This window comes from Balaenoptera acutorostrata, chromosome 6 (genome assembly GCF_949987535.1).
Source record: "Balaenoptera acutorostrata chromosome 6, mBalAcu1.1, whole genome shotgun sequence".
Lineage (NCBI taxonomy): Eukaryota > Metazoa > Chordata > Mammalia > Artiodactyla > Balaenopteridae > Balaenoptera > Balaenoptera acutorostrata.
Window position 1 is genome coordinate 111,397,847 of NC_080069.1, and position 18,208 is coordinate 111,416,054.

The 18,208-nt window shown below is 44.6% G+C and overlaps 1 protein-coding gene across 14 annotated transcripts in view; it reads right to left on the reverse strand.

Annotated features, from left to right (window-relative positions):
* CDK5RAP2 (CDK5 regulatory subunit associated protein 2) overlaps window positions 1–18,208 on the reverse strand; it is a 185,154-nt gene that overhangs the window by 97,764 nt on the left and 69,182 nt on the right. For all 14 annotated transcript variants that reach the window (XM_057548360.1, XM_057548356.1, XM_057548355.1 and 11 more), the window contains one exon: window positions 2,806–2,976. In XM_057548360.1, coding sequence (XP_057404343.1) covers window positions 2,806–2,976 — 171 coding nt within the window. The remainder of the gene's footprint in view (window positions 1–2,805; window positions 2,977–18,208) is intronic.

The window sequence follows — 18,208 nt, forward strand, 5'->3', positions numbered from 1 at the left end:
TACAAACAAGAAAGTGGAAGCAATTTTTTGTAAAAACCCATTGAACTGTTACAGGGAGCACTGGGAATCAAATAACCAAAACAGAGATTCTAGAAATTACCATCACACAGCTGTGCTTGAGTTACAGTTTTCATTTCTATTTCTTACAAGTCCAACTACACATACACATTAACAAACGGGCCCACAAGGCTTAGAAGGGAACAGCCGCCCCTAGCTCTCCACTTCTCACCTGAGTCCCACTCGCAGAAAAAAACCAGCTTTTGACTCTACTGATTTCTGTTATTTACTTCCACGTTCCTACATTATGCTCCTACGCTCACATTGCTTGATTTCCTAAGGTTAGATTTTATTAACTGGTTCCTGTCAGAGAAGTTTAAGGACGTAGCTCTCACATCATCTACCCCCCCCCCAACGCTTTTCCTAATAGTTACATCACGATTTTGGTTAAATCAACATTCTGCATTTACGTGATTATGGCCACGCACATACTGTCCACAGCCCAGCCGAATGGTGTTCCGTGATGACATTTCCGTTCGTGTTTAATTCCTTGCTTTTCTTGGAATTAGCAACAACTGTTTTGTTCCGTTTACTTATTTCATAAAACTAAATTATATACTTAGTGTTAATTTATCTCCAAACTTATAAATTCTTCTACATGGAGTCAAGACGCATCAGGTAAACGATGGGCTCTATTTCAGTTTCTTGAAAAACTCCCAACTAAGCCCTCCCTCAACGGCTCAAATCCGGGCTTCTACGTAAGTGGCTGGGATCTCCCTTCCCCACATCCCAGGTGAATTCCCTACTTTCTGGATCCCATTCTGTGTTACTTCCTCATTTGTACGGACTCGTCCTCCAGCAGTTTCCTGCAAAGAGCACATGGAGGCAGATGATTTTAGGCATCAAATATCTGAAATTGCCTTTATTCTGCCCTCATTCTTGCTGCCAGCTCGGCTGACTACAGAATGCTGGATTGGAAACCACTTTTCCTCAAAACTCTGAAAGCACTGCTCTCCTGTCTCCTGGCTTCCAGTGTGGCTGCTGAGAATTCTGATGTCATTTCGGGTCTGGGTCCTTTGTATGGGACCTATTATTTTCCTCTCTCTGGAAGCCTTTCAGATCCTCTCTTTGCCCCTGTGTTCTGAAATTTCACAATGACACAGGATTGTGAAATTGAGATAGAGGTCTTTCTTCATTCACCGTGCCAGAAACAGAGCAGGCCCTTTCAAGGTAGAGATATCTGCCCTTGCATTCTGAAAAGTTTTCTCCTATTACTTTGAACTTTTCCTTCCCTCTGCTTGGCCTCTTCTATCTTTCTGGAACTTTTGTTCGTCATATATTGGAGCCCTTGACTCGAGACTCTGATTTTCTTATCTTTCTTCTCTCATTTGCTCACCTTTTTGTTTGTTTCTGTGTTTAACTATATTTTCTGGAAGATGTACTTGACTCTCGTGCAACTCTTCTAACTCTTTTATTAGGCTTTTTATATCTGTAATCATACTTCCAATTTCCAATAAGGTCATTCCTCTTTTTCCCAAATATCTTTTTTATCAGATCCCGAACTCATTTCTTATCTGAAGATGTTACAGTACTGAGTTTTTTGAAAAGCTGTCTAGTTTTCTTCTCCGCCTCCACTGTTTCTGTTTCCTCTCCGTAGCTTTGTTCTGTCTTTGTCTTTCCTCTTAGACGCTTTTATCCTGTTTGGGGAATTCGGGCCACCCACGTATCTTTAAGGGTAGAAGTGTCCAGAAGCTCTGTGAGCGTGGAAAAGGTACATCAGCGGCGGCCTCACTGTGAGGTGATCAGGTGGGGACTCGGCTGTTTTGTTGAAGGACCCCCTACTGTCAGTCAGCATCTTTCAGTCTTCTCGGTCCACAGAGGACTCTCCGTGCTGGTACGCACACTTCCACTCCTTCTCACTGAGGGATCCACTCCTGTTTTCAGCCGTACCTGGTGACCCCCAGGCCAGAGCTTCTCTGGTTTAAGGTCCCCACAGAGTAAACCTCCCATATACTGTTGGGGACAATAAGGCCACCTAACTGCCCAGCATTCCAGCAACCTCTGTTGCTGACAAAGGTACCAGGTACCCCCACTGCCCACTGAGCCTTTCTGGGTTCTGTAGGATTAATCAGCTTCTTCTTGTTGGCTTTTCAGCCCCAAGGCATGAGGCAGAGGGGAGAAAGCTGAATCCTATGTAGTTACCACTTATCATTCAGACAGCAACCTGCCCTTCCACCATTCCCATTCTCCTGGTCCTGTGAGTTTATACCTTTTCACCCCTTCACCGTCACATTAATGAGGCTTCAGGAGGAAGCAGTGTTAAACACGCATGTTCACTCCATCATGGTTACCTGTAATTCTGAGCTGAATCAAAACTCCAATATACCATCAAATGATAAGGGTAGTCCAAGACAAAAAAGGAACAGATAGAAGAAAAGTACAGAGGAGTGAGAGAGCATGGCACAAAGGAAAGCCAGTACCGCAGCAGAAGAAGGCTGGCGCTAGAGCAAAGCAGGCCGGGGTCTGAATCAGGCCCTGCCATTTACTAGTCACGTGACCCAGGACAACTCCCTTCTCTTCTCGAAGCTTTCATTTCTCCAAACTTACCTCCCTGGTGGCTGAGGTCCAAATGACATAAAGAAAGCTCTACAGTGCTCCGATAAATAACAGTGAAGACCACACTCTTTTTTTGCCCAGCCTTACCTTTTTATAAGCATTCTGTAAAAAAGTTTAAAAAACAAAGCAAAACAAAAACAACCTATGCCGAAGTCAAAAGATTTAAATACAAAAGAAAAAATGTTGTGGTACCTGAAGCAACAAGTCCTTCTGACTGGCACTTTCTGTTAAACTTCTGATCACTTGCTCTTGACTGTGCAATTTTTTATTACTTTCATTCAAAAGACTCTTGTAACGATTCTCCACTGCTTTCTCTCTTTCATTCACTTCATTGCGTAATTTCTCAACTTCATTTCTAAGGTCCTATCAGAAGAAAAAGAAAGAATGGAATTTACTTGACAAAAATTTCAAGGTAATCTTTTACCTGTTTACCTTACTGCTGTAAGAGAGCAAGGTAAATAGATATATTTAACAAACGTGAGCTTCCTTCTCATTTAAAGTCTTATAAAAACCAACTTTTAAGAATAATAAATTTGGGGAAAGCTTCATGCACAGACACGTATCACAAAATTATTAACAATACTGAAAAACCAGAAAGAAATTAAATGTCTAGCAACAGAGAATTAATTATAAAAAGCATATGGTATAAAAAAAATCACAATTATGAGTAAAAACAAAGCAGGATACTATGTAATATGATGCTGATTGTTTTCTAAGCGTTTATACAAAATATTGTCAAGGCTATGGGGAAACACACCAAAATAATGACAGCATCCCCAAGTAGAGGGATTATGGGTGACTTTGCATTGATTTTCATTTTTCTGAGTTTCTAAAATCTCTAAGTAAGTCTGTATTACTTTCATAATCAGAAAAAAAAAACTGTCTTAAAAAATGACATTTATAATAACATGGAAAATGCTCATGTTATAATGTTAAGGAAAAAAACAGAAAACAAACAGTATACAGTGTGATTTTTAACTACCTCAAAATCTGTACTATTTATAATATTGAAGCACTATTCATAACAGCAAAAGGCTGGAAACAACCCAGATGTCCACCCACGGAGGAACAAACTCTGGTGCATTCTCACAGTGGGGCACTCTGAAGCTATAAAGGAAAAGGAATAAGGGACTCTACAAATATCCCGCCCTCAAGTAATCTTCTAAGTATACTGCTCAGGTGGGCATGGGGGGTGGAGGGTGGTGTGGACCCCAAGAGAAAAAAGAAGTATGTCTAGCATACTGCCATTTATTTAACCATAAATAATGGCTGCCTGTACGGAAAAGGAGAGAACAAGGTACAGGAGAGAGTCGACTCATTTTACAGACGTGCCAGTGAAGCTGTTTAAATGTTTAGATAATTATTTTAAAAATAAAATAATAATCTCCTAAAACTAAAAGCAGGGCTTCCCTGGTGGCGCAGTGGTTGAGAATCTGCCTGCCAATGCAGGAGACACGGGTTCGTTCCTTGGTCTGGGAAGATCCCACATGCCGCGGAGCAACTGGGCCCGTGAGCCACAATTACTGAGCCTGCGCGTCTGGAGCCTGTGCTCCGCAACAAGAGAAGCCGCGATAGTGAGAGGCCCGCGCACCGCGATGAAGAGTGGCCCCCACTTGCCGCAACTGGAGAAAGCCCTCGCACAGAAATGAAGACCCAACACAGCCATAAATAAAAATAAAATAAAATAAAAAATTTAAAAAAAAAAAAAAACTAAAAGCAAAAGAAACAGAAAAAGAATTTAACTGTGTATCAAGCTGACTGGTTAACCAGCCAGAGAGGAATGATTTCAGTAACGTAAAAGCAGATTAATTTGTACGCCCCCTAGTGGGATATTTCTCCAGGGTCAAAGGGTCTGCTGCAAAAATCGTAAAACTGTTTTCAGTAATCATGTTGCAGGAAATAATATTCGTATTGTTACTCTGAAACTGTGTGTGTATAAATATATACATATTTATTAAATAAGTAATTATCACTATCATAAGAACCAAGCCTCAGAGAAAACAAATACAAATACAAAAGAAGTTAAAACAGGTAATTCTAAATTTGAATTGGAAATACGAATATGAACTTACGTTTTGTTATTTCTTTCCTTTCACTGAAAAAGCCTAGAATCAGTATCCTCCCTAGCACGCAGGCTGTAGTCTCTAAATATCATCTCTCACCAAAAACAAAAACACAACAGTGGTTCTTTAAAACAGTGGTTCTCAAAGTGTAGTCCCTACAACAGAGTTAGCAGCGCCCCCTGGGAACCGCAAATGCAAATCACTGGGCCCCAACCCACACCTATTAAATCAGAAACGCTGAAGGGAGGGAGGGAGGGCCCAACAATCTGTGTTTTAATAAGCCCTCCAGGTGATTCTAAATCACACCAGAGTTTGCCTTATAGAAAGGGATGATTCCAGGCCTGGGGCAAGGGTATATAGTATGAGCCCAGACATCTTATCATGTCAGAAAGGAAGGAAGCTGTCAAAGACTACACGTTCACGTCCAAAGAACTCAGGAATCAACTCGAATAAGCTTTTTCACTGTCGAAAGATAGGACAATTAGAATATCAAGGATAATGACAATGAATTAAAATACGTCAAAAATGTTTAAAAAGCTATGAGTTCATAATAATTTTAAAATAAAAAACCTTTTGGTCACTGTGATAGGCAGAATTATGGCCTCCCCAAAGATGTTCACATCCTAATCCCCAGAATCTCTGACTAGGCTGAATTACATGGCAAAGGGTAATAAAATTTGAAGATGGAATGGAGGTTGCTCATCAGCTGTCCTTGAAATAGAGAGATTATACAGGTGGGCCCAATATAATCACAAAGATCCTTAAAAGTGGAAGAGGGAAGCACGAAAAAGACTCCACCAGCCATTGCTGGCTTTGAAGATGGATGGGGGTCACGGGTCCAGATGTGCAGACAGCCTCTAGAAGCTGGAAAAAGCAAGGAAATGGATCTTCTCCTGGAGCCTTCAGAAGGAACACAGCCCTGCCATGGTAAGACCCATTTCAGATTTCTGACTTCCAGAACTACAGGGTAGGTTTGTGTTGGTAAGCAGCCAAGGGTATGGTGATTTGTTACAGCAGCAATAGGAAACTAATACAGTCGCCTTTGGAAGATTTTAGGGCATTCTTCCATTGTCTTTCTTGTATGAACTACACCCCAGAGTAACTAAATAGATGAAGAAAAACAAATTTTTCTTCATACAAGTATACAGCTATAAAAGAAGAAGGAATGATGAAATTAAATTATCACCATTTTGCAAACAATCATCAATGGCTAGTAACATCACAAAAACAGGGACTATCAGATACAATGTACCTCCTGTTGGAAGTACAAAGGACCACCTATGATGTAATCTTGCCAAAAAAATAAACCTGAATTTGATCGTGCACCTTATCTAACTTCCAATTTACTAGAAATAAAAGTCAGCAGAGAAACAAGTTGAATGACATTACAAAAATACAATCAGCAAAATCCAGAATGTGGAAAACAATAAAGGACAAATGACCCAACTTATTCAACAAATAAATTTCAAAGAAAAAAAAGGAGAGAGAACCTGTAGATTAAATAATAATTAAGGGGCATCCCTGGTGGCGCAGTGGTTAAGAATCCACCTGCTAATACAGGGGACATGGGTTTGAGCCCTGGTCCAGGAGGATCCCATGGGCTGTGGAGCAGCTGGGCCTGTGCACCACGATTGCTGAGCCTGTGCTCTAGAGCCCGCGAGCCACAACTACTGAGCCCGCGCTCTAGAGCCTGCGAGCCACAGCTGCTGGGCCCATGTGCTGCAACTACTGAAGCCCACACGCCACAACTGCTGAGGCCCGTGCGCCTAGAGCCCATGCTCCGCGGTGGGAGAGGCCACCACAATGAGAAGCCTGTGCACAGCAACAAGGAGTGGCCCCCGCTCGCCGCAACTAGAGAGAGCCTACACGCAGCAACGGACACCTAACACAGCCAAAAATAAATAAATAAATTTTAAAAATAATAATAATAATAATAATTAAGAAAGTTAGGGAAGGCTATTGTGAACTCACAAATTCATACTGATTCTACTGATTCATTCTGAGTTCATTCTAGCTTCCCTTTCTTAATACACACACACACACACACACACTCGCTCACGCACAGAGATGGGCATAGAAATAAATACAGATATGTATGTGCATGAATGCAAACATATTTTCAAGCTCTGTCTACTGCCAAGGCTTAGAAGTATTGACACCCCAGTAGTAATGAGGATACCTGTCATTCAGATCTTGGTTCCTAAATATCATTATCCAATAAAAGAAACCAGAGATCCTTAGAGAAATGGTTGATTCCAGGATTGGGTTAGGGAAAACACAAGAAGAGTCCAGGACATCCTGTGACCCTAACAAGTGTGGAAGTGCTCAAGAAATGTTAAAGACACAGGAATCAATTTGAAGGAGTTCCCAATGGCCATATCTGAGTCAATCTGAACAAGAAAATAAAACACGATAGTAACGGCTTAACAACCTACAGAATAGAACAAATATCCATGAGTCCATACTGATATAAACAACTATATAATAAATAACTGCAGTAGAAGGGGCAGCCCTTTGTTACAGTAGAATTACAACTAATAAGTGTAGAAGGAATGATGGAAAATCACCACTAAGCAAACACCACAGTAATGACCGTTGTAGGTAAGGGTCATCAATAAGATTCTTAAAAGTATGAGGAGAAACAAGACATTTACATAGTCTCAAAGTACTTCCCCCCAAAATACTTATCACAAATGGAGAATAGTAACTTTACTGTGGAGAAACCCAGGAGACACCCACCTTAACCAAGTGACCAACACTAACTTCACCAGAAACAAGACAGATTGACATTATGCACCTCCAGATGTGACACATCTCGTCTATGCTATTCTTGCCAAAAATGTATAACCTCAATCTAATCACGAGAGAAACATCAGACAAGCCCAAACTGAGGGACAGTAACAAGATAACTGATCAGTACTCTTCAAAGGAGTCAAGGTCACAAAAGATAATGACTTGAGCAACTGTCCCAGATTAGATAAAACTAAGGAGACATGGCAATTAAAGGCAATGTGGATCCTGGACCAGAAAAGGGGCATTAATGGGAGAACTGGCAAAATTCAAATACAGTCTGCAGATAACAATATTGTATCAGTGTTAACTCCTGATTCTGTTGAGTGTTCCATAGTTATGTAAAATGTGAACATTGGGGAAGCAGGACGAAGGATATATGGGAACTCTGTTATTATTTCGAATCTTTATGTCTAAAATTATTTCAAAAGTAAAACTTTTTAAAAAAGAGACTTATCAATCAGTACAACGTCCAGATCATGATTTGAACAAACTGTTTACAACAATTTTTAAATAAGACAGGGAAATCTAAACATTAATTGGCTAGTTGGTAATATTAAGAAATTATTAATCTTTTTGAAATGGACAAAAAAAATTTTTTTTTAACATACTGAAAAACCGACGAAATAATATGCCTGGGAATTGCTTAAAATACTTGAGTGTTGAAAGTGAGGGAGTTGGGAGGAGGCTATAGATGAAACAAGGTTGGCTATGAGTTTATGAGTGCTGAGCTGGGTGACAAGTACCAGAGGGTCAATGTACTATCCTCTCTCCTTTTCTTTTTTTTTTTTTTTTTTTAAATTTATTTATTTATTCATTTATTTAATTTTTGGCTGCATTGGGTCTTCGCTGCTGCACGCGGGCTTTCTCTAGTTGCAGTGAGCGGGGGCTACTCTTTGTTGTGGGGTGCAGGCTTCTCATTGTGGTGGCTTCTCACTGCAGAGCACAGGCTCTAGGCGCGTGGGCTTCAGCAGTTGTGGCACACGGGCTTCAGCAGTTGTGGCTCGCGGGCTCCAGAGCGCAGGCTCAGTAGTTGTGGCGCACGGACCCAGTTGCTCCGCGGCACGTGGGATCTTCCCGGACCAGGGCCCGAACCCATGTCGCCTGCATTGGCAGGCGGATTCCCAACCACTGCGCCACCAGGGAAGCCCCTCTCTCCTTTTCTGTGCATTTGCGTTTTTCTTTAATAAGTACTTTTTTTTTTAAAGCAATGATTAAAAACCTGAAAGAAATTACCAAAACGCATGATTATGGATGATCTTTTCAATTATTTTTTTCTCAATTTTCAAAGTATTTTATACTAAGTATAGACCACATTCATAATGGGGGATAAAGTAAACATTTTTAAAGTAACGTTTTTTTTTTTTTGTTTTGTTTTTTTTTAGTAATTTTTTTTTAATATTATTTATTTATTTATTTATGGCTGTGTTGGGTCTTCGTTTCTGTGCGAGGGCTTTCTCTAGCTGTGGCGAGTGGGGGCCACTCTTCATCGCGGTGCGCGGACCTCTCACTATCGCGGCCTCTCTTGTTGCGGAGCACAGGCTCCAGACGCGCAAGCTCAGTAATTGTGGCTCACGGGCCCAGTCGCTCCGCGGCATGTGGGATCTTCCCAGACCAGGGCTTGAACCCGTGTCCCCTGCATTGGCAGACAGATTCTCAACCACTGCGCCACCAGGGAAGCCCTAAAGTAACGTTTTTTAAAAAGAGAGAAACCACTTCAAAAATTAAATGTTACTTTTTTTCTTGGGCAAACAGATGATGATAAGATTGTCCTAAGCCTTTAATCCAAAACAACGGGACCAAGAACCTATCGTGAATTATAAATGTAAATAGAAATTCAATTCTAGAGGGAGGAAAGAAGATCTCATTACACAAATAATACTAAGGCAACAGTAACAGAATTCTAACGCTAAAGAATAAAAACATTCTCCCACAATACAGTTGGGCCAACAAATTAAGCCATTTTCCCACTGCAGACGTTCCTGTCAGCCCTTGTCCATCTGCAGCCATAATTTTTATACAATTTTAACTTTGGTTTGGATTTTTTCCCAAAAATGTTACTTTATTCCATTACACCATGAGCTACAAAGAGCACACACCAGTTAAACAATGATGACACATAAAGAAAAAATCTTTAAAGTTAAAAAGAAAAGTTTAAGAGTATAACGTCCAGAAAATAATTGTTTAAAAAAAAGAAGTACAAAAGACGGAGGCCCACGGAGCTGCTGCGCCTGAGCTTACAACTTGGCTCTCCTCCTCTGAGTCCAGGAGAAAGGCTAGATGAGGTCACCGGGTGATGCTGAGTGAAAGATACCACACAGTCTTCCTATCTATCCATTGTAATGAGAGTATCCTGCCTCTCCTATTTCCCCACCGTCTCTGTCTGCTCTTACGGGTAATAGAGCAAAGAATAGCTCTGTGCATAAAACAGGTTTTTTCTAACTTCTGGTTTGTTTTCTTAGGCTAAATCTCCAAGAGTGGAATTACTAGGCCAAAGAGTAATAATAGTAAGCATGGTTCGAGGATTCTCTCTACAAAAGAATTCACTTTCTTCCCAAAAGACAGTGGCTGTGAAATGCCACCAACAATGCCTAAGTTTCTTGCTTCACCACAACCTCACCAGCACTGCTATTCTCTTAAATCTTTGCTAATTGAATTGGTATCAAGTGGTCCTTCACAAGAGTTTGAATGCGCATGTCTTTGATGGCCCCCACCATCAGCTTTGATATATCTGACTATCTGGATTTCCCCTTGTGCAAACTGTCTTCAGCCATTCATGAAAATAGGTTCGAGGACGGTTCTACTGCAAAGCCGATCTCTCAAGAATCGCCCACGGTGAGCGTACACAAGCACACACACACTCGCACACTCTCTCACAGTCCCCCGACATCAGAAAGGCCACCAGGACAAAGTCCATCTGTCTTACTAATGCTACCAGAGAACAGGCAGATGATGAACGTTTCGTGATCGTTCTGCCTTCCGGACCGCTTAGCAAGCTGTCCTAGTCCGAACGAGGACATGCGCAAGCGCAGAGGAGCAGCCATGGCTGGTGAGCAGTAGCCTGGGGCCGCCCACACCCGGGACCGCCCACACCCGGGACCGCCCACACCTGGGTTCCATTGGTAAGAAAAGCTGCGGTATGTCAAATCACATTAACCCACGTAACCTTCGCAACCCACGTGGCCTGCAAGGCTTTACTCCACCTGGACCCCCACTACCTCGCTGACTTCTTCTCCTGCTGCTCTCCCCTCACTTGTTCCGCTCTGGCAACCCCGGCTTTCTTGCCGTCTCTCTTACATGCCACATACACTCCCAGCTCAAGGCTCTTCTACTTGCTCCTCTGCCTGGAAAATTCCCCAAGGCTGCTCCCTCACTTCCATCAAGTCTGAGCTCAGATGTCAACTTCTCAGTCCAGTCTTCCCAAGCCCGTGCCACCTAAAATAACCACCACGAGTCCCACCACAACCTCACTCCCCATAGCCCTTCCCTTCATTATTCTTCCTCATAGCATCTGCTAATACGGTGTTTAATTACGTGTATGTTTTGGTTGTAGTCTCCCCTACCAGGACGTAAGCTCCATGAAAACAGGGATTTTTGTGTATTTTGTTCACTGTTGTACCTCCAGCACCTAGAATGGTACCTGGCACATAGTGGGCACTCATGGCAGATTTAAGATAGCCATAAATTCTTTGACCTTCCCACTGAAAGGTGTGGCGTCTGTGTCCCCTCCTATTAAGTCTGGGCAGTGTGGTGACTACCATGACCAATAGAATATGGCAGAAGTGACACTAAGCCAGTTTCTGGGTCCAGGCTTTAAGAAACTGGCAGCCTCTAACTCGTGTCTCTTGGAACTATGAGTCACCATCCAAAAAGCACGACTACCCTAATGCTGCCATGCTGGAGAGGCCACACACAGGTGCTCCGGTTGACAATCCCAGCTGTGTCAGCTTTCCAGCCATCCCCCAAAAGGCAGCAGACATGTGAGTGAGGAGTTATGGATCCTCCAGACCAGCCCACCCACCAGCTGAATGCCATGAGTGACCTGGGCCATGGAGAGCAGAAAATCACCCAGCTGAGCCCTGCCCAAACCCTTAAGCCACAAGATCATGAGATATAATAAAATGGCAATGTTTTGAGACACCAAGTTCAGGGGTAATTTGTTATGTAGCAATAGATAACCAAAACAGCACTCAGTAAATATTTGTTGGATGACTGAATAAATGAAGGAGGGAGATGGGACTGCTCCCATTTTATGAACGAGGAAACAGCTCCAGATAGGTAAAGTAATTCTCCCAAAACCACAGTCACTAAGGGACAGCACCTGTCTGATTCCAAGCCTCTCAGTTCACTTCCACACAATGACAAGGGTTTGGATTTCTTCGTTATCAGCCACTAATGCAATGATCCCAATCCACTCAATGGTCATCTGACACTTGCTTTTAAACAAACCTCCCCCTGAACACTGCTGAGAAAGGGACCATGAAATCTTTTGTTAAGCCACTTAGGTATATCTTTGAATTCACAATAAATTCGCCTGCCATCCTAGAAAGATCCTGTCTACTTTTTAATTTTAAAATGTGTTATTATGCTAAGTAAAAAGTATACACTGCTCATGTGCACAGTAATTACAGGTCCACTTACATCATTTCCCAGATTCAGTTCCCTCCTTTATAAAACACCTATCAGACCCGTATTTTGACGTCTGGTCAAGTTTTTGTGTATGTGCGTGTGTTCGGCAATCGTTTATTCCATTCTCCAGTTCTTGTTTGTTTTTTGTTTTTTTTTTAATTCAGCAACCTAGGTTAACAACTTCTTACATGTTTTAAGTGATAAAAGCCACTATGTTGTTGCTTTTCTCCCTCACATATCCCTCAACCTAATAGAGCTGACAACATGAAAACAACGTACCTGTTCCAGGATCCCACCAAGGACGTGTAGTTTTGTCATACCTCCAGGTTGGGGGGTTCTTAACCTGAGGGCCACTGAACAGGTCCCTGGGAGTCCATGGAAATTTGTTCATTTGTACATTTTGGGGGGTAGAGCGCTCTCAGCATAAATCAGGAGTTCAAGGAAAGTCAGGACACCAAAGAGTACAAACTGTTTCTCTTATTATAAGCTTAGTAACAGAACTACTATTTACCAGGGCCAAGGCATTTTTACATAAAACATCTCTAACTCTTAAAACTGCCTACACAGTAAGTATTATTAGTCCTGTGTTTACAGAGAGGAACCTAGGGCTTGTAGAGACTAAAAGATTTTCACAAAGCTTTACAACAAGAAAGTTCCGGTGCTGAAATTCAAACCCAAGTCAGTTTGACCTCACATTCTGTGCTCTTCCCACTCAGCGGCACTACTGGTAAAACCAAAGAAAGTATAAAACCACCCTGCGACACGGGCTTCCACTGGTCAATAATCCACTCCCCGGAGCTAACTTTATAGTTTCTCAAGGACTCGGGATGGATGGAATAAACCAGCTAATGAACGAGGCAGGACCAAGGATCTCGGACCTCACATGAAGAGCAGTCGGAGAAGGCTTGAAGTCAAAGGACCACTGCAGGGAGGGGGGAAATGTGTGCCAAGGTGGCCTTGAGGAGGAGTGGCTGCCATGGCAACACAGAGACAGCTGATGGGCTCGTGGGCTCGGCACCAGCAGAGTTATAATAAATGTTTAGGGGAGGTATGGAAACGGCATGTCTCACCTGAGCAAAACAATCAGAAACGAAAATTGATAAACTTGGGTGGTTTCCCCAAACCTCCTTCAATATTTCTGGGCTGTGAAGACAGGCAGACCTAGCCTTGAATCCTGGCTCTACTGCTAACTAGCTGTGCGGCCAGAGATGGATAACTTAAATCTTTGTTTCCTTTGCAGTAAATGGAGATGCTAATATAGATTCCTAGCATCCTTGGAGGGTTAATTGAGAGATGGGTGCCCGGCACAGAAGCAGGTGCCCAGGAGACGATACTGTGTCACCTCCGCCTCTCCCTACAGCCCCCACAACCCCCCGCTCCAGAATGGCCTCTCCTCCCACGCTTCCTCGTCTGGGCACAGCATCGCCATCCAAGGTTCAGCTCTTCCCCCGGCCTCTCACACACACCTCCTCATCCAACAGGAGGCCCAGGCCTGAAGGTCCAGCGCAGCCTCCACACAGAGCCCGTGAGAGATGAAGAGTGAGGCTCTGATGCTTCCACACGGCCACGAGTGCCCAAGTCCTGCCCTGCCATCCACTCCTACTGCCCTCCCCACACCCCCAGAGTTCTCAGAGGCACTGAACATAAGAAACAATCGCAGACTGGAAAGCAAAGTACAAGTCTGGACAATCTCATATCCAGAGTAGAGCTTTCTAATAAAATTGAGGGCTGTTTATTTTTTGGGGGGTGGGGGCAGGAGCAGGGGGGAACAGGGAGAGGATATGCAGCTTAAGGGAGCCGTCCGAGTCCTCTTACTCAAGTAGAGGCAGAAGTGGAAAAAGAAGACGACTGAGGAAATGAGGACGTCAGCCGGCCCAGCAAGGGCCAAGCCCGGCTAGGTCTGCAGCAGGAAAGCAGAAGAATCCAGAAGCTGGGTTCTTAAGGTCCAGTAACCCATGAGCAAGGACGGCCCCATGAATCTCCCGGACTCTGATTAAGCAGATCAGCCCCTCCTCCTCCCTGGAGGAGGCATTAGAAGGGAGGACGGGCGAAGCTGAAGCACTGGGGGCAGAGAGAGAAGTATCCCCTCCCTCCCTCCAGCCCACCGCACTGCCTTCTTCAGCACGTGGCTCCCATCTGGTCGACGGCAACCGCTGTCTAAGTGCTCTCCTGACTCTGCCTTCACCCACCAAACCACATGCATTCCTTTGATCATTACATCTCTGCCCAGAACCCTTCAGGGACTCTGAGTTAACTGCAGGACGAAGCTACCTAACAAGCAGTCACTCTGGGCTCCCTCCGGTGGGCTCCCTCCAGCGGCTCCAGCTTACCTTCTATCTAGCCTTATCGCACCCAACTGCTCCATCAGCGCTCCAGGCCCCCACCTGCCTCCACCCCGTCCCCTCCATCTGGAAACAAAATAATAACATCTCCCCAATTCTGCCTGGAGACAGCACGCTTATCTTACAAGGGCCAATCCAAGGGCCACCCCTTCGAACAAGGCCCTCCCTGATTACTCTGGCCCTCAGCAATCATCCTCCCAAAATGCTACCCACCACTTTTTTCTATAAACCTCTACAGCATTTCGGAGAGTGCTGGGCACTTTACATCCATCACACCTCATCCACCTCTCACAGTAGCCCTACAAAGTAGAGGTTCTGATTACACCCATTTTACCAATCAGGAAACTGCAGTTCAGAGAGCTCAAGCAACTTAACCAAAGTAAAAAGTGGTGGAATCAGGATTTAAAGCCAGGTCTATCTGTGTTCTTTTTACTAAACTAGTGGTTTTTCAAACCGAGCTTGCGAAGCCCTCGGATTAGCAATGCCCAAGCCTGGCCGGCTATCAGCATCATCTAACTACATGTTCCCGGGCCTTCCTCCAGAAACTGAGTCGGTTGGCTGGGGAAAAGCATGGAAATTTATATTTGGTTTTAATGCAGGAATCTGCAGAGCTCCCTTACGTACATCTGTTTATTTGCTTCTGAACAAAGAGACAAGGGGAAAAAGTTTGAAGACCCCTATCCTACACCAGACCACCATCTTGCTTTAAAGTGAGAGTGGCCCCAGCAAGTCTGCATGATGCCATGAACTGAGCTGCCTCAATTTCCACCCAAATGGGCCATATTCCTTGAAGATCCCCAGGCACACTCTGGGCCAGCACTGAGCTGAGCGTTGCCTTTGCATATCAGAGCTCTCTTAGGGCAGTTTTGTTTTTTTTTTTTAAAGTGGGCTGTACGAAAAATAAAATATCCCTGTAATCTTAGAATCACGTTAGAAATGAAAAGCCAGGCCCTCACACTTCCTTCTCCAGGCAGCTGGTTTGTTTTATCTCTAGCCAGATGGAGAATGAGAAGGTTCTCATCCATCAAATTTCCATCTTATCAGGTTTCACTGTGAGAAAGCTTGTCAAAGTGCTCAGTGGTTACCTTTAAATATACAAAGGAAACTTCTCCAAAATCTTAATGAGGTACAGACACTCAGTGATGTAAGTATCTCCAGAATTAGCAGGAGATACTGGCATTCCAGCCACGCTCTGTGGAGCCTCGTGGCTCCTGGGGGCTGAGGCAGGAGCGGGACGAGGTGGGGAGAGAGGGGCTCCCAGGCCTCCCACCTCACCTCACCCCACCCTGAGCAGCGCCACTTTTCTCTGTTTTCTCTCCAGAAGAGTTCATTTGAACAAAGAATTCATATGCTCAAAAAATAAATAAACAGAAACCACTGAAATGAGACAGTCCTTGCCAAAGAGACCAACAAACATGCGTGGTACTGGCTGCGAGCGGTGCAGTTCTGAGCAGGGAGCTCCGTGTTGGCTCCACCGGGAAGCTGGGCAAGAACGAGCGGACAAAGGCGGGGAAGCGCAAGCTGCGCAGGGGTCGAGGCCCAGCTGTCAGGCAGCAGGCGAGGCACCACACGTCTCTAAAAGCCCACCTGAACGATGCAGCAGAACACACCTGCCCTCTCCTCCAGCCCCCTCCCCGCTCCCCCTGTGCCAGGCTCATTCATGCCCCAGCCTTTGCACAGGCCTTCCCTCTACCAGGAATGCATTTCCACCTCCTGTTCCCCTCACCCCCAGGCAAACTGCTACTTATCTTTCGGGTCTCAGCTCAAACCCACCTCTTCTGTGAAGCCTGCCTCCCCCTCCCCGGCACCTCTCTCAGCACAGCTGCATTCTCTGTGCTCCCAAAGCACTTGGGCCATCCCTCTATCAGCACTCATCGTGCTATACTTTAATTAGCTCTTGTCTGCGTTTCTATTATATTTCTCTACTAGATTCCTTCAGGACTGTGTCTGACTTGATTCAGTCCTGTACTCTCAGTGCCCAGGACAGAGCCTAGCACAGAAATTATGAAGGAAGAACCGGAGATAAGGGAAGGCCTCTCTGTTTGCACCCCAGAGAGACAATAGCAATTCCCTGTGAAAAGTGATGGGAACAGCCTTCTAAACCAGCTTCCCCAGCAGGCCCACGCAGGAGGCACTCACACCCCAGGGTCTGTCCCTCGAAAAGCCCTTCCTAGAGGGATTACTCGGTTGAAAAGGAACAGACAAGCACTTTCTTCAGAGGAGAGGTGAGTGCTGATCAACGAAGAAATTTACAGCTTTGTTGCCTGGACTGGTGAAAAGGCAGAACACATTCATTAGTCAGCAGCGCCTGTTAGAGAGTCTAGTGGGCTGGGCTGTGTCACCCCAAGTCTTGAGACAGCACCTGCCACCCCATTAAAAGCAGGAAAAGAGGAAAGAAAAGAAGGAATCTAATGTAATGAGCATCGCGCTCTGTGAGCCAGGAACCGCAGTGGGCATTTACTCCTGCATTAAATTTTATTATCCATTTATTTAATCCTAAATTAGATATCATCAACCCCATTTTAGGGGAGTAAACATTAGTTTAGAAAAATTAAGTAACTGGCTTGGAAGCTCAGAGTTAAAGCACCTGCTGACGCTGAGATTCCAACCCAAGTCCGGCACTGTTTTCCCCTGTCCCAAACATACCCACTAAACTGCTAAGTTTCTAGCACCCAAGGCAGTGACGTCATCACCATCAACAACACAGCTACTATTTACTGATCGCTTCTGATGCGCCAGGTGTAAGGCCAAGTGCTATACCTTATCTCACAGAACCCTCGCGACTGATGTCTGCTTTTCTGACAAGAAACGGACACCACAGTCTGCAGAGGCAAAGTAGCCGGTTCCCAGCCCCACTGCTAGCAAGCGATGGAACCGGGACTCAAATCCGGTCTGACTCCCAAGTCTCTGCATTGTGCCTCTCTTAAGAGAAACTGGAATTTGCAAAGACAAAACTTCTCCCACACAGGTCATTTAAACTGCACATTCTACAAGGATACTGACTCAAAATCTTTACACCTGACCTTAAGAAAAAGGGCAGGGGGAGCTTTGACCCTTGGTAAAAATCAACACTACCTCAGGTCTGTGGTCTTAGCCCTACACCAACTAGCCTACAGCCTACAGACGCTGTCTCCAAATGCCAGGTTTTGATGACGGTTCACCAAAAGATGTCCTGAATGCTGTCGCAACCTCATCTGGAGCTATCCGTCAACAAACACATGTGAGAACCCGAGGGGTTCAGGCTGAGCCACCCTGAAATTAAACCCGCTCCTGTCAAAGCACACAGGATTAGCCAGCTGGGTGACGGGTACAACTTTAATTAGATCTTTGGGCTGTAGCCAGCAAATGCATCCCCACAGAGCAAAGGGCGCAGGTACTGAAGCACACACTTGTCAGAGTAGTGGGTGACAGGTCTCATAACAGATGAGAGCATTATGAGACAGTCTGGGAACCAGGCTAAACCAGTGTCTAATAAACGGTGCGTATAAAGGAGAAGAAAAAGACTATGTCTTGCTCCTCTCCTCCCCGCACCCACCCCGAGCAGCACACAGAACGCCTGAACCAGAGACAGCAAATCTAAACCCAAGATTTACCTCTATCACCCTCCACCAAACACACACACACACACACACACACACACACACACACACACACACACACACACACACAGAAGTGCCTTGAGTCTCTGGAGCCAAACAAGGTATCGAAGCCAGAGATGTGAGGGCAAGGATGTGAGAACCCAAGCGGCATTCCTGTTAGGCCACAGAAGCT